Source organism: Erigeron canadensis, chromosome 6 (genome assembly GCF_010389155.1).
Source record: "Erigeron canadensis isolate Cc75 chromosome 6, C_canadensis_v1, whole genome shotgun sequence".
Taxonomy (NCBI): domain Eukaryota; kingdom Viridiplantae; phylum Streptophyta; class Magnoliopsida; order Asterales; family Asteraceae; genus Erigeron; species Erigeron canadensis.
In genome coordinates, this window is record NC_057766.1 from 10,410,816 (window position 1) to 10,426,431 (window position 15,616).

The 15,616-nt window shown below is 37.3% G+C and overlaps 1 protein-coding gene across 4 annotated transcripts; it reads left to right on the plus strand.

Annotated features, from left to right (window-relative positions):
- Positions 1–1,592: 1,592 nt before the first annotated feature.
- On the plus strand, positions 1,593–13,753 carry LOC122605378 (E3 ubiquitin-protein ligase RHF2A). 4 transcript variants are annotated; one of them, XM_043778314.1, is made up of 8 exons: positions 1,593–1,748; positions 2,203–2,351; positions 2,431–2,477; positions 4,453–4,515; positions 4,780–4,888; positions 11,814–12,187; positions 13,099–13,224; positions 13,313–13,753. In XM_043778314.1, exons 2-8 carry the CDS (start codon positions 2,220–2,222, stop codon positions 13,620–13,622), a joined length of 1,161 nt encoding a protein of 386 aa, XP_043634249.1. In that variant the 5' UTR covers positions 1,593–1,748; positions 2,203–2,219; the 3' UTR covers positions 13,623–13,753. The 4 variants fall into 4 exon arrangements, with proteins under 4 accessions (XP_043634249.1, XP_043634251.1, XP_043634252.1 ...); XM_043778316.1 differs by having other exon boundaries at positions 1,593–1,737; XM_043778317.1 differs by having other exon boundaries at positions 1,595–1,748; positions 13,120–13,224.
- Positions 13,754–15,616: the final 1,863 nt, after the last annotated feature.

The window sequence follows — 15,616 nt, forward strand, 5'->3', positions numbered from 1 at the left end:
TTTGGTCAACATGGGTCAAACTTGTAAAGTTTGGTCAAAGACAAACTAGTATGCTTTTGAACAACATAGTAACATTTGGTGGCACGTTATGAGCACGTTTACCTATAATGAACACATACTTAATTGTGATTATTTGAAACAGATTGTTGCGTGTCGGGTACTTGCTTTCTGATATCTTGCGTAGCTTAATCTTGTTGCTAGCATTCAGGTGAGCTTCGTAGTCCCCTTTTTACATGTTTTATTGAGGCTGAAAGAATACAAAATGTTTTCTTGTGAAATTGTATTTGGACTATATGAGTGATAACATATTTTGGATACATTTTAATAACATGTTTTGGATACATATATGATTTCATAACTTGGATACCTATTGATACATATGGATGCATTGGATACATGTTCTTGAGCACGACTGGTTGTTGAACTGTAAGTCCCTTCATTGTTAGCACGACTGGTTGTTGAACCGTAAGTCCATTCTTAGTCAACCTTAGCCTGGTACCGTAAGTGTTGTCAACCTTGATAAGTCCATGGCAACCTTATGATTATGTCAAACTTGATAAGTCTATGACAACATTGTGATTATGGCAACCTTGTGACAAGGTTACTTTGAGTATACATGAAATGCATCACGTTAACCTGATAACACAAATCTACGAACTCACCAACCATTGTATTGAAGCTTTTATGTATCCTTTCAGGTGCACATGTTAGAGGTGGCTGAGAAGAGTAGCATGGAGCCTTTATAGCAGACTTTAGACTCTAGGATTCCTTGTTATTGCTATGTTATCTTATGTTCTCTTCTGTATTAGTATGACATTATGCCTAACCTTTGATCCTCTGTGTGGGAGTTGGATTATGCTTTATTTATGTTTGGATTTATGTCAAATGTTTGCGTTAATCTATGTTAAGATTTTCTATATTGGTGGATTCATTTAGTCTTCCTATGTAATAGTTATGACGCGTGTACTATGCATCGCATCCCGAGTTTTTCGCTTTAGTCGGGGTGTGACACCTACTTCTCTTTGGGAGTGAGCAAAAGCCAAACAAATAACCAAAAAACCATGAGAATCGTAAAATCCGAATCGAAAACCAAAAAAAACTATGATTTTTGATTTTGATTATATGAAAACCAAAAGTTTTGTTGCAACCAAGTAAAATTAATCCACAATAATTAGATTCTTGTAAGTCTTTTTATGTATCAATGAAATAATTAGTTTAAATTATAACTTGTTCTTGGATGTCACTTTATTTAATGGTGATAGATTATTATTAATTGAAAAAGTATATTATATCAAGAGTTATTTACACTTTTAGTCCATAGTCTATGTCGCTAGAAATGACCATTATACCCTTAATGTGTAGGTCACATGATCACTTATTTAACTTCCGTATGGGTTGTGGACCAAAGTTATTAACGGAATTTCAAACCTGGGGATGAAAAACGTAATTCCATGAACCCAGGGATGAAACGTGAAAGTTGGTACAAGCTACAGGGACAATAATTGTAATTTACTCAAAAGAAAAATAAAAAGTAAGAAAATGAAATAACACAGAGAAGAGAAGAAGAAAAGTTGAAAAGGAAAGTTGAGGAATGAGGACTTGGTCTTAACTTTCTCTCTCTATATCTATATATATCTATATATATCTGTATCTCTCTCTCTCTCTCTCCAAACATTTCATCATATTTCCCCACAATAAAAATCACCACACTTTCGATCCATCCATCCGGCACTCTCGGTAACTTCTTTGTAAGTTAATTACTCTATGATTTACAGTGTTTGATTAACTATATTTTGTGTTATTATTTATTTATTTATTAATTTTTGTTAACCCATCTTTGACATATTGTTGATTTTGTTCTTTTTTTTTTTGTCTTTTAATCTTAAATTTGATTTAGTTCACAGTAAGTTGATTAGTTTCGATTTTCGGTTTCCAAGTTGTTAAATTTAAACCCTTTCTTGATAGAAAGTTTGATTCTTTTTCTACTTTTCAAGTTTGACTAGTTATTAGGTGGGCACAATTTGTATAAATTTCCATACAGAAATGAAATTTTTGCGATTTTCTTATGAAAAAAGATTATTATGTTTCTATGCGTATAATTGTGAGTTTGATCCTGGTTTCTTGGAGTCTTTTTCTTTAAAGTGGGTTTAACGGAAAAACAACGCTATGAGGATTTGTTTGATTTTTGTATTTATTTTGAAGGTTTTTTATATTCCTTGATGGAGGAGGGGACTAAGGCTGAAGCCCGTTTGATATCAGCCGCGGCTTTTGTTGAAGGTGGAGTTCAGGATGCATGCGATGATGCTTGCAGTATATGCCTTGAAGCATTTTCGGAAAGTGATCCTCCTACGGTGCGTTTTTCAAGCTGCATTTCTGTAGATAAAAACATTTATGTCTTCCTATTAATCAGTCATAGTTCTTTTGCTACAGGTTACGGGTTGCAAGCACGAATTTCATCTTCAATGCATTCTTGAATGGTAATCTGAATTTCATCATACTTTAAGTTTCAAGTATTTCATCATACTTAAGTTGAATGCTTAATACTTGTATGAAACTGAAACTACTATGCAGTCCATCTTGATGATATATTATATAGGTATACGAATAGATGTTCGCAATATTAATTGAAATATAATCAACCTACATCTTCTATTTCTAGGCGTCCATAGCTCCTATCTTTCATTTTCATATGATTTGAATTGACACATATTTTGTTACATAATAATCTCCTACCACTCCACATGATTTTACAAGAGGGGTTCATTTTAGTCTATTAAGATTGCTAGTAGAGCTCATCATCAATTTCAAGAATATATTCTGTTGATTGTTTGTATTCTATTTGCAATACTTAGCTTTTATTACATGTGTTATTTTTTAGAGGTAAGCCTTGCCTACATCTTAACCTCCCCCACACACCGTCGAGGTATTGGGGCTCAAAACCCGCGGAAGGCGGTAGTGAGCAGTTTCTTTTTTTATTCCTTAGAGAGGAGACTTGTTGTATACCAGATGCTCCAAGCCCGCTCAATCTTAACCATCAGACGTGTTAATGAAAATCTTTGAAGTTATTTTAATAGGCTTTGCAGCCTTCATATAAAGCTGAGAACCAGCTGTGTCAATGTTGGATGTATCATCACAGTGGGAGCATTTGTCTTGTGGAAAATATATATAGTATCAAATTATTCTATCTTTTTTTGAGTTTCAAAGAGATCCACGTGAGATTTGATTAAGCTTAAGAAGAACTCACTCATTAATCATTATATTAATATATATTTTATGCAATCATGTTCCTCTAATATATTTTTTGTGCAATCATGCTCCTCCTATTAATTGAACATTATTTTATAATCCTATAGAAAGTAGCATTGAACTGAGTAGCTATTATGATTCAAGCATGTTTGGATCTTTGGTATCAGTTAATTGAGACACTATATTATAATTGCGCATTGCCGATTCCTCCTGTCTTGTATTAGGAAGATGTGCATATTCATTACTCACATTCAGTTTCACACACTACACAAACAATTAACTTCCTTTGTGGCTACTCACATGTAACATATGCTTATACAGTTATAATAATTCCCTGTAGCTGTAATTTTCTTGTAACATCTTCTGATGTTACAATAACCGCTTAGGGTAGAGTTGAGAAAAAGAAAAAGAAGAAAAGATGTAAATTTTGTTATTATATATGAGGCCATACATTATTTCGGTCATATGAGAACATTAGTTCCCAAAATTCCCTCGACTTTTATGGAAAGGAAACTGGATTTCCTTCCTTGTCATCTTAGGTTAGCATAACAAATTCCAAATTCCCTTTAATCAAATTCCTTTGAAATCTTTCAACCAAACAGCCCAAAAGAAATATAATATGCACATCTGGTATATGGGGTCAGAACAGAGTTGGGTCAAACATGCAATTTGACACAGGTCATTTTGCTTGACCCGCTAACAATATATATATATATAGTGTGTGTGTGTGTATGTATATATATATCTTCTTTGTATGTGTGTTATGATTATTACTTATGTTAATATGATTATAACTGTTACCTTTTTTTTAATAAGAGATGAAAAATGGGTTATGTCATCGAAACTAAATGTGAATTTTAGGAGTTAGTATGCAATTATGTAACTTATAACTACGAATATGAATTTATCTTATGATATTTGTGTATTACTGAATTATTTTCTATACCGAAGACCGAAACAAAAACCGACTTCCGAATTCGGTTTCGGTTCAAAGTGAACCGAAAACCGAATTTCAACATGGTTTGGTTTTAATCCGGTTTCTGTTTTGTTCAGATTTCGGGTTAAACCGGTTGAAACCAAATGTTGCTCAATCCTTACTTGATTCAAAGCTGAAGTCACCTCGTTTTTGCATAATGGGTGATTTCAGCACCCCTAAAATATAACATCACTTTTTGACTGCAACTTTTACGTGATTTATCTATGTAGGTGTCAAAGGAGCTCCCAATGCCCAATGTGCTGGCAGTCCATCAGCTTGAAGGACCCAAGCAGGTTTTAGTTTTTCAGATTAGACATGAGGTGAATGATCACATTCTTTCCCTTCACATTACGATGTAGAGTGGGGAAGACACATATGTGGGCTCCATGAGGCCATATTGTCCGTCAAGCCTGCACTTTTGTTTGTGTCCTTTACTCTGCCCTTATGTGGAGGATAAGAAGAATAATGATGATCATTCATCTCCTATGTCTCTATTGGTTTCCTTTTTTTTGCATGAAGAGCTATTGATACTTACCTCATCATTTCTTCGTTGGCAGTCAGGAGCTGCTTGATGCAATAGAGCAGGAAAGAAGTATAGCAAATAATCCGTCTATGAATGCTACAATATTTCATCATCCAACGTTCGGTGATTTCGAGTTACAGCATGTATGCATCTATCTCCGTATTCCAAGTCTTGTCTATTTCTTTTTCTCTTAGGAACGTGAGTAAACATTAGAGATATCCACTTTAGTTGACTTAAAAAATGGGTTGATATTATGTTCATTTCTCTAACAGGTCATGGATTAGTTATATAAATAGATAAAATAGCTAAAAGGTTGATAAGTACCAGCAAGAATCCCAATAGTAGATAGAAAATAATAGAAAATAGATGATAAAGAAATAGTTAATTGATTAAGTGGATAAGTTGAATTCGAGCTCCAGTGGCTTCTAAACAGGATTCGAGTTCCCAAAACTCCTAACAAGTTCAGTCAGAACCAAATAACAATATCATACCTACTTTCTAAGATGGCTGGCAGCCCTTATTTAAACTTAGACACAACCCTAACTTGGTACACAAGTAATAACAAACTATTAAGAAAACAACATTTTAAAAGCAATTTAGGTTGTAATGTCTTCGATGATTTTATTGATAAACAATGATCCTATTTATAGGGAAGAATACAACCATGAAGTAAGGAAAGGATGTACACAATCAATACATGATTATCTCTAAATAATATACACTATCAATACATGATTATCTCTAAATAACTAAATATAATCTATTCCTAATTTACATAATAATCGGTTGGCTAAGACACCCCCTCAGATTGAGCAGGCGGAGGACAGACGCTCAAGCTAGACCGAAATGATTGGAATAGTTCACGAGATAATCCTTTGGTAAATATATCCGCATACTGCATATAGGATGGGACGTGAAGAACTTTAATTGGCCCAAGACGAACCTTCTCTCTTACGAAGTGTATGTCAATCTCTATGTGTTTTGTCCTTTGATGTTGAACCGGATTATTGGACAAATAGAACACTGAAACATTGTCACAAAAAACTACTGATGCGCGCGTTAAAGGAGTGTGAAGTTCGAGCAGCAGATTCCTAATCCAAGTCGTTTCTGCAACTGCATTTGCAACTCCCCTATACTCAGCTTCCACACTGGATCGCGAGACAGTAGGCTGACGTTTAGCGGACCATGATATTAGATTGTCACCAAGGAAAACACAGTAACCTGATGTGGAGCGTCTCGAATCTGGGCAACCACCCCATTCTGCGTCAGAATAAGCAACCAAACCATGGGAATCTGATTTCATGATCCGTATTCCGTAGTCAACCGTTCCTTGCAAATAACGGATAATACACTTCAGAAATGCAAAGTGAGGATCTCGAGGCTCATGCATGAAGAGACACACCTGTTGAACTGCATAAGACAAATCTGGACGAGTAGAAGTTAAATATTGCAGCGCACCCGCCAGACTCCAATATAATGTCGGATCCGAGAATAGAACTCCATCTGTTGCACTTAATTTAGAGGAAAGATCAACCGGTGTTGAACATGGTTTGCACGAGGACATTGAAGCGCGAGCTATGATGTCCTTGGCATATTGGGCTTGTGTCAAGAAAATACCATTCTTCTGCTGAGTAACCTTAATCCCCAAAAAATGATGTAAACGACCCAAATCAGTCATGGCAAACTCCCTCGAGAGCGTGGCAATAATGTTGTTTAAGAGACGGTCATTAGAAGCTGTGAGAATTATATCAACATACAATAATAAATATGCAATATTAGACCGGTCCTGTTGATAAACAAATAGAGACTCATCACAGGTGCTGCTATGAAACCCCTTGGAGGAAATAAAATGAGCAAAACGGGTGTACAATGCCGTCGGTGCCTGTTTAAGACCATACAAAGATTTCTTTAAACGACAAACGTGGTTAGGAAATCGTTGATCATAAAAACCTGGTGGTTGATGCATAAATACCGTCTCGTGTGGTTCCCCGTGTAAAAAAGCATTCTTGACATCAAGTTGATGAATAGGCCAAGCCCGTGATACAGCAAGAGACAAAACTGTATGAATAGTGGCCGGTTTGACCACAGGACTAAATGTCTCATCACAATCGACACCAACTATTTGTGAATTTCCATTAACCACTAACCTAGCCTTATAACGTTCCAATGATCCATCCGATTTAAATTCGTGCCGAAATAGCCACATGCAACGGATCACCGGACGGTCATGTGGGCGGGGTACAAGCTCCCATGTTTCATTATCCTGTAATGCCGTATACTCGGTTTGCATTGCATGCAACCAATTTGGATCAGTTAAGGCTTTGGCATACGAGGTAGGAACTAGGGAAAGGGAGATGGTGTTGTGTATGGCCTAAGGGTTGAATCGGGATTTGGAACGAGTTGTCATGGGGTGTTGGTTAGTAATCGGACCGGTGGGCTGGGTAGGCTGGGTCGGGGCAGCGTTTGGTGTAGGTTGGGTCTGATCTTGGGCCGGTATGGGTGTTGGAGCTGGTACGGTGGCAGAAGGGTTGGACGGGCCGGTATTTTGGTTGGTCGAAGGTGGGGCAGGACGAGGACGACGCAAATATGTGAACGGGTATGGGGTGGTGCCCGGGTTAGGTGAGGGCCGGTGAATGGGCCTATGGAATGTGAAGCCGGGTGGGGTGGGGTCGTCTATAAAATTGTATGAGGTAGGATGATGAGGAAGTGTAAACGGGAACACGTGCTCATCAAAAGTCACATGGCGGGAGATGTGCACCTTGCCTGTGGTAGGGTCCAAGGAACGGTAGCCACGAAAGTCGGGCGGATACCCAAGAAAGATGCAACGCATGGACGGATGGTGAAGTTTGTGAGGCTGGGTAGCGGATGTGTTAGGGTAACACGCACAGCCAAACACACGTAAGTGTTCGTAATCTGGGATCTGGGTGACGAAGATAAAGGGCAAAGGTAGGGGTGTAAAAATTTAGGCGTTTGGTTGGTAATACGTTCTGCCCTTCCGTTTTGAGAAGATGTTCGAGGGCAAGAAAAACGGAAAAGCAAACCGTTTTGGTGGGCAAAAGTTTTAAATGCTAAATTGTCAAGTTCTCCCCCTAAGTCGCATTGAAAGGTTTTTATTTTACGGTTAAATTGGGTAAAGATTTATTGATGGAATCTGGCAAAAGTTGAAAAGGCTTCAGATTTATATTTTAGGTGATAAACCCACACGAAGTGTGAGAAAATGTTAGTTAGCACCAGATAATACTTATATCCTGTTTTAGTCGTGATTGGCGAAGTCCATAAATCGCAATGAATAATATCAAAAGGAGCAAAAGTAAATGTATTAGACGAATAAAAAGGCAATCTTCTACTATTTGAAATTTGACATGAGTTGCAAAGATTGTGACTTTTGTCCTTATTACATTGAAAATTGAAATTGCGATTTAGAATATCTAGAACTTGCGACCCGGGATGTCCTAAACGATGATGCCAAGGTTGGTGGTAGGAAGCAATAAAGGAGGCTTGAGGCGGCAGTTGAGGCCGTGAACGTATAAAGAGACATGGTACTATTGTGGCGAGATAGTGTCTTCTTAGTTTTGAGGTCCTTCAAAGAAAAACCAAACGGGTCAAATTCGACCGACACTTGATTATCACGAGTAAAACGTCTAACAGAATTAAGGTTTTTAATTATTTGAGGGCTATAAAGGACGTGTGGGAGTATATAAGTTCGGTTTGGTAATGGGTGAAAGCCTATACCTGATCCTTTAATTGGTAAAAACATACCATTACCTACCAAAATATTACGATACACAGGAGTAGAATCAGGGATAACGATTTTACCTTGGTCTTTAGTGACGTGGGGCTTGGCTCCCGTATCCATAACATCATCTGAGTTCCAAGCCATATCAGGAGAATTAACCTGCATATTAGCCATTGCAGCACTCAAATTGGTTGGCAGAGGGGGTTATACATGGGCTGGGTGAAGTCGGGTGGTGCAAGCTCAGCCGGAGAGTAACCGGCGGCCGGAGTAAAACCGGTGAACTGAACCTGGGGAGCCGAGGGTAGGTCGGGTTGCTTATTGCGGGACCACTGCTGCTAGGTCGGGTAAGGACATGGTGGAGGTGTCCACGAAGCCCAAGTAGGAAAAGAAGTCGGCTGTCCCTGATAGGCGGTCCATGGGGACTGTTGCTGAGGTCTGCCCCTGCCCCTGCCCCAGTGGTTTGAAGGCCCACCTCTGCCTTTGCTGCCACGTCGATTGGTGGAGTAGGAGGCTTCTGATTGTTGGTTGGTGTTCGATGAGCCAGCAGAAGGCGCCGCTGCAGTAACAGCCAGAACCGTATTCTGTGAGCCCTTCTGAGCGTCAATCCGGATGACTTCGTCATTAAGCATTGCGATAGCGTGGTCCCAATCAACACCCTGCTGATTAATTAGAGAAGCAGTAGTGTTATATTTGGTCGGAAGACCGCGAACAAGCTGAAGAACAAGTCGTGATTCAGATAGGGGGGCTGATCAACATCGGTCAATTGGTTGGCTAAATCGGACAGCAGTTGACAGTAGTCGTCAACCGACGAACAACCTGTCAGTGTGAGATTACAAAACTTCGTCTCGAGCGCCGCAGCGCGAGCCTTTTTATTGCTTAAGAAAATCTTTTTGAGCTTTGTCCAAGCCGCTCTAGCTACAGTCGTATCCATAAGACGTTTCAGAAGATCATCTGAAACAGTGCTGTAGATCCATTGAAGGACCAATGCATCGAGTTCTTGCCATTGGTTGTATTCGGGTGATGTAGCGGCTGGAGGGTCTGATTCATCGATGTGGTTGGATACCTTATATGCAACAACATGAAGGCGAAACAGTTTTACCCATGCCGAATAAGTAACTTTCGTTCCGTCCAAAGTCCGGATCTTGGATTGAATATTCGTCACAGAGTAGGCAGGATGAAGAGGGACTGGTTTGATCGATGATTCAGCCAAGTTTTCTTTCGTCATGGTGACGAGGTCGGACGTATCCGGTGAGTTTTTGGATGGGATTGGAAAAGAAAAAAAAAAGAAGAAAAGAGAAGGTTATCGGAAGCCGATTATGGCTCTGATACCATAAAAGCAATTTAGGTTGTAATGTCTTCGATGATTTTATTGATAAACAATGACCCTATTTATAGGGAAGAATACAGCCATGAAGTAAGGAAAGGATCTACACAATCAATACATGATTATCTCTAAATAATATACACTATCAATTCATGATTATCTCTAAATAACTAAATATAATCTATTCCTAATTTACATAATAATCGGCTGGCTAAGACATTTAAGCCCCTTGACATTCTACTATAGACTCTTTCTGGTTCATATCATTACTCTCGCCCCAAAAACACCTTGTTCTCAAGGTGTTGTTTCGAAAAGTTGTCTCTAGCAATTCCAGGATTCCATATCTTCCCTTTCTTGAGATATCGGTATTTATGACTGGAAAAACCATAAAGATGTCCAAAACCAATCCAAGGCTGCTCATAAGAGACCCGATGCCCCCAATTCATAACACATTCTCTTAAATTCACATGACTTTCTGCAACAGCAAGCTCATATGGAAGGTCAGACTTTGGAACACTATGTTGTATGTTCCTCAGCCCATAATCTTGCTTGGATTTCTTGACCATTTTTTGAGCAGACAAAAGGGATCTTCTAATGGACAGAATTTTATGCTTTATAAATGTGTTACAAACATAAGTGAAGGGACCGTCCTTTCCTCTTAGTTGTTCATGGCTGATGTGTAACTTCAAGAGTCCAAGAAGATACCTGCATGTTGCACCTGATCTTAATTGCTGATCGATTGATCTAGTTCATCATTATGTAGTGATGCATCTGAGATTTTTGTCATGGTTGTCGACTTCATCATCTTCTACTTCTACAATCGTCTCTTGAATCTCTCCATTCCTAAAATGTCATTATCTTTCATCGATTCCCCAAGAAGGATATTGGTATCAAACTCCAAATTTTGGTTATAAAAAGAAGATTTAGAATCAAATGGAGAGAAAGAATCTTGCAAGTCATTAAAATCTATTTCTAAAGCTAATGTAATCACATCTTTCACCTTAGAGCAACTATATTGATGACATGTAACAAATTTTCCTGATTTCGGGTTTTAACCCATTGATGAATAGGTAGATACTGTAGAATTCAGAAATTTCTTCAAAATATATAACCTGATCGAGTAATATTTGAAACGAGTTACAATAATAGCAACAGTTTCTTCGTGGTTGAATGCCATTAACTGCTCCATTGCACTTCATTGTCGTTTTCACAGAGAACAACTTTGAATGACAATGGCTCTTGTTGCTGCGTTGCCCTAATTTCCAGGAAAAAAATGACAGAATCTGCTATGATTGCTGAATGGCGTTGCCATAATTTTTCCAAAGATGGAATTGTCTTTTCTTAGACATATTGGAAGATTGATTGGTGTCATCTAACCCACACTCAAAAGGATTGAGGGCTCTGATACCAATTGATAAGTGCCAGCAAGAATCCCATCCGTAGATAGAATATAATAGCAAGTAAATGATAAAGAAATAGTCGATTGATTAAGTGGATAAGCTGGATTCGAGATCCAGTAGCTCCAAAAGTCCAAAACAGGATTCGAGTTCCCAAACTTTCTAAGGTGGCTGACAGCCCTAACTTGGTAAATAAGTAATACTAAACTATTAAGAAAATGACATTTAATCCCTTTGACATTCTATAACCTATCAATCTGCTGTAGACTCTTTCTGGTTCATATCAGAAAACATGTCAACAATGTTGCACACATTGGATTGTTAATGCATAGAACCTTCTAAAGTGGTATTTTTTCCTTCAGAAATTAGATTATTGATATCGTATAATATTTAATCTTGTAGTTATTTTTTATGCATAAGTTTTAGAATAAGAGTTCTAGCAAATGGACAAAAAGTTTTTTCAGTCAACTAACAAGATACAAGCTGCTTCAATCCATGCTAAAAAGCAAGCAGTTTTGACCTGAGCTCATTTTGACCTGTCGTCTACTTGGTCATTTCAAGTGAATGTGATCGGCATCATTAAGTTAATATTCTTTCGCCTTTTTATGCAGTTGCCTGTCAGCGCAACCGATGCTGAGCTTGAGGAGCGTATTATTCAACACTTAGCTGCTGCAGCAGCAATGGGCAGGGCACGCCATATTGCTAGACGGGAAGGTCATAGAAGTCGAACATCAGCCCATGTTCGTCCACGTTATTTGGGTTTCTCTGGACAACCTAGTGTACCTTCCCCTACTCGACCTACTTCTAGTGACGATGTTGAACCGACCCCTGCAATTGGAGGTACTCCTTTGTTAACCGTGCATGAAGAGCCTGTAAGAGGAGGTACTGCACCATCGTCCTCTGTTCATACTAGTGAACGTCCGGCTTCACCATTAGTTTCAAGTGTTGTTCCGGCACGTCCACATGAAACTTCTTCATCCGACAGGTAAAATACTATTTAACTTGCTTTGCAAATATATAGAAAATCCGAGGCAACAGTTTCAACCATTTATTTATCTATGGGTCGATTCAAGTCGAGTCATGTTTGGTTCTACGGAGTTGAAAAGTTGCTCAAAGTGTATCTTTGATGCGTACCTCTTAAATGCATTATCAAAAGGTTTAGATTAGTGTACTTTTACAGTTAAAGTGCAAGAAAGTGCGATGTATTCATTTTTTATGATATATGCAATGTACTTGCAAACCTTTTATGTAGCATACTTAGCATTTCATAGTACGCACTTTGCTGCCTTAAATGGTTAAGTAGATGGGGTTTGAAAGAATTACATTGCATATGTTAATAGTATAATAAGAAAGCAGATTAGAAAAAAAAAGCTCACTCTCTATTGATCAATAGAAACAATGTTGTAGCCTCGCCTCTAATTGGAGAAAAGTTCTGACTAATTTTTAATAAATATATGCTTTTGGGAGTGTTTATTGGGACCAAAGTGTACCAGATCAAATCAAGTTAAACCCACAAAGTAAAAAAAAAAAAAAAAAAACTGGTTTGATCCTAAACTGGACCATAACAAGTTAATAATAATGAAACCAAGTTAAATCCAGAAAGTAAAGGATAATGAACCAAGAACTTGACTGACCATGTTCTGTTTTAGAACTGGTTTTATCCTAAATTGGACTGTATAAAAATTTGGGGTTTTATAGTTTAAAAGGTATAATTTTAACTTTTAAGACGACTCTCAGTTGAAGTTTTGAAATAAAAAGTTATAAACTTCAAAATCTATTTTGCAAGTAACTTGGTGGAATGGTTCAGTTAGTGCACACAGTTTTTTACACACCCAGTGTTCTTTGCCCTTCTTCTGTAACATCTTAATTCACTTTTTCTGATTGTGATGTAATTAGAGATATGATAATACCTTTTAGTAGGTCGGGTATGCAATCTTCCCCAAACAACCAAGATCGAGCTGGGCCTTCAGAACAGCATTCATTTTCAGATTTTAAAACCAGAGTTAACGCAATATCAATGAGGTACTAAATTGTATTCTGTACCGGAATGGTCTCTTTTTCTAACAAGGTATTGAGGCTCATGATTACTGTAATTTTGTCACAAAACAAGGTACAAAGAATCGATCACAAAAACCACAAAGAGTTGGAAAGAAAGGTTATTCTCCCGTAACAGCAGCCCCACAGAACACGGTTCTAAAGATACAGAAGGCAGTGCAGGCGTCACAACACTATCACGTATGATGGACCATCTTCAACATGACTTATCGCCTATTTCAAATAGAAGTGACACTAGTACCAGTTCACCTTCTAGTCAACATGGCCATAACCCTCCAGCAATTCCTACCAATTCTGCAACTCATAATGAGACAACTTATTCTAGTCCACTACCACCACCACCCCCTGATTCTGCAATACAGTAAGTGACCCACCTTATTCATTGGTACATGTAATTGTAGTTTTTCTGCTTACTAACTTTACATAAACTATAATATTTGTACAAGATTTGATATTCATATAGATATACATGTATGAGCTGTGAAATTTTATTCTCTTTGCTTGTTTTATCTTCTACATTCACATAGGGTTTGCAACTTTGCATGATGACTTTGTTATTTTTAGATGGTGTCCCAAAAGTGAAGCTTTACTACCTTCCTGTAATCCTGTTGCTCTTTGTTTCCGTAACTCAGAATTCTCTCACTTCACTTGTATATATTTTTCTATATGATTCTCTTGTAGAAAAATTTTTATCTTTTTTTCATTTACTATAAAGATTTTTGAAGTATTGATTTAAAGTTTTACATTGCCTTTGACAAAGCAAAATGTACTTTGTTTAGTTCAAAAGAGGCAAAAACTTTCACTGATACATGAAAGTGTTTTGTCATTGTTAACTGTAGTCATGAACTAACCGTGCTTCTTGGAGTATACTTTAATTTGATTGTTGGAATGAGAGAATATGACAAACAAACATTAATCTAATTCAGATAGAAGACATCATCTTGAAGAACATTGGCAAAATGCAAACTACGTAAGGTAACCAAATTAGACGATAAAAGAGAAAAAGATATATCCAAATTGCAGTAGGCAAACACTGAACCACAAAATTCAAAACAACATGATACTTATGAGTTATGACTTCTCTTGTTAAACAACACAACATTGGGTGAATTCAATAATAGAAGCCTGTTGGCATTCAAGCCATCTTGTTTTTTTGAAAATGAAATAAAAGAGCCATTGCAATTGCTGGAGATAATTATACTTATAACTCCTTTACCTTAAACAAGAATGACTAAATATTTATGCCTTTATGGTGTTGCTCTTTCGAATTCATCGTTGAGCCTTTTAAAAGCGAATGGCTTGACATGTCGAAAAATTACTTCCCCCAATAGTTATTTTTATTTAGAAGAATCATTAAAAGAACCATGTGTAAATGTGGCTAATCTCATCATGTACACCAATTCCATTTCTTCTACACACAGATTAACTTCCGGAAATTTTACGTGATAATAATGGCATATACCGACCAATATGGGGTTAGTCCACTTGCATGTTGTTGGGGAGAAGTAACAAAAATAAAAAATAATATTAAAAAATAATGACATATACCGATGATGATAGGATGTTTTCAAGTGATAGATGCTTAAAAAGTCAAAAACGTGTAACAGAGGAACCACATATACTGATAAATGCATTAGTATCGTTGATCTAACAGAATTATTTCAAATTTAAGTTGTTGACCAAGACTTCCTATTTGTTCAAAATCTTCCATATGATTGTTTTCTGGATTAAAAAAAGCAGTCTTTGTTGACATTAGCCCCAAAAGCCTAATGCTGGAAAACAAAAACTGCTCAGCCTCCATGTATGAACCTCTAAGTATAGCTAGTCACCTTGGTTGTCAATATTTGTGTTAAAAAAAAAAGAAGCAGGCGTCGTTTCCATTCCAGACGATACCCTAGACAAAATACGCATATTATATTATGAACTTCAAGTAGGTGAAGACTATCCGATAAATATTCCACCATTATTTCTAAGATTCTCCGTTATTTGTATTTGGGTTCCAATATTGTATTGGTTTGGACCTTAGACCCTGCTCGGAAAGTGCAAACAGAAGACAGACTCTTGAATGGTTTACGGATACCCGAAAAGATTCCAAGTAAGTATTGGAATATGATCACGTAAAATAAACGTATGTTCGAAAAGTATTTAAGGCTACGGGGTCACACCTCAACGTGAATGTAACTATAATTAATTAATATATTAAATGTAATTTATTAATTAATTAGATCAATAAAAACTAATGGTTACTAGTTAACAGCGTTAGTTAAAGGAGGACTTGATTTGTAATTAGGAAATTCTAGAAGTTTCCTAATTATTCCTAATAGGGGGCCGGTTTTGTTGATGGGTTTTAACCCATTAA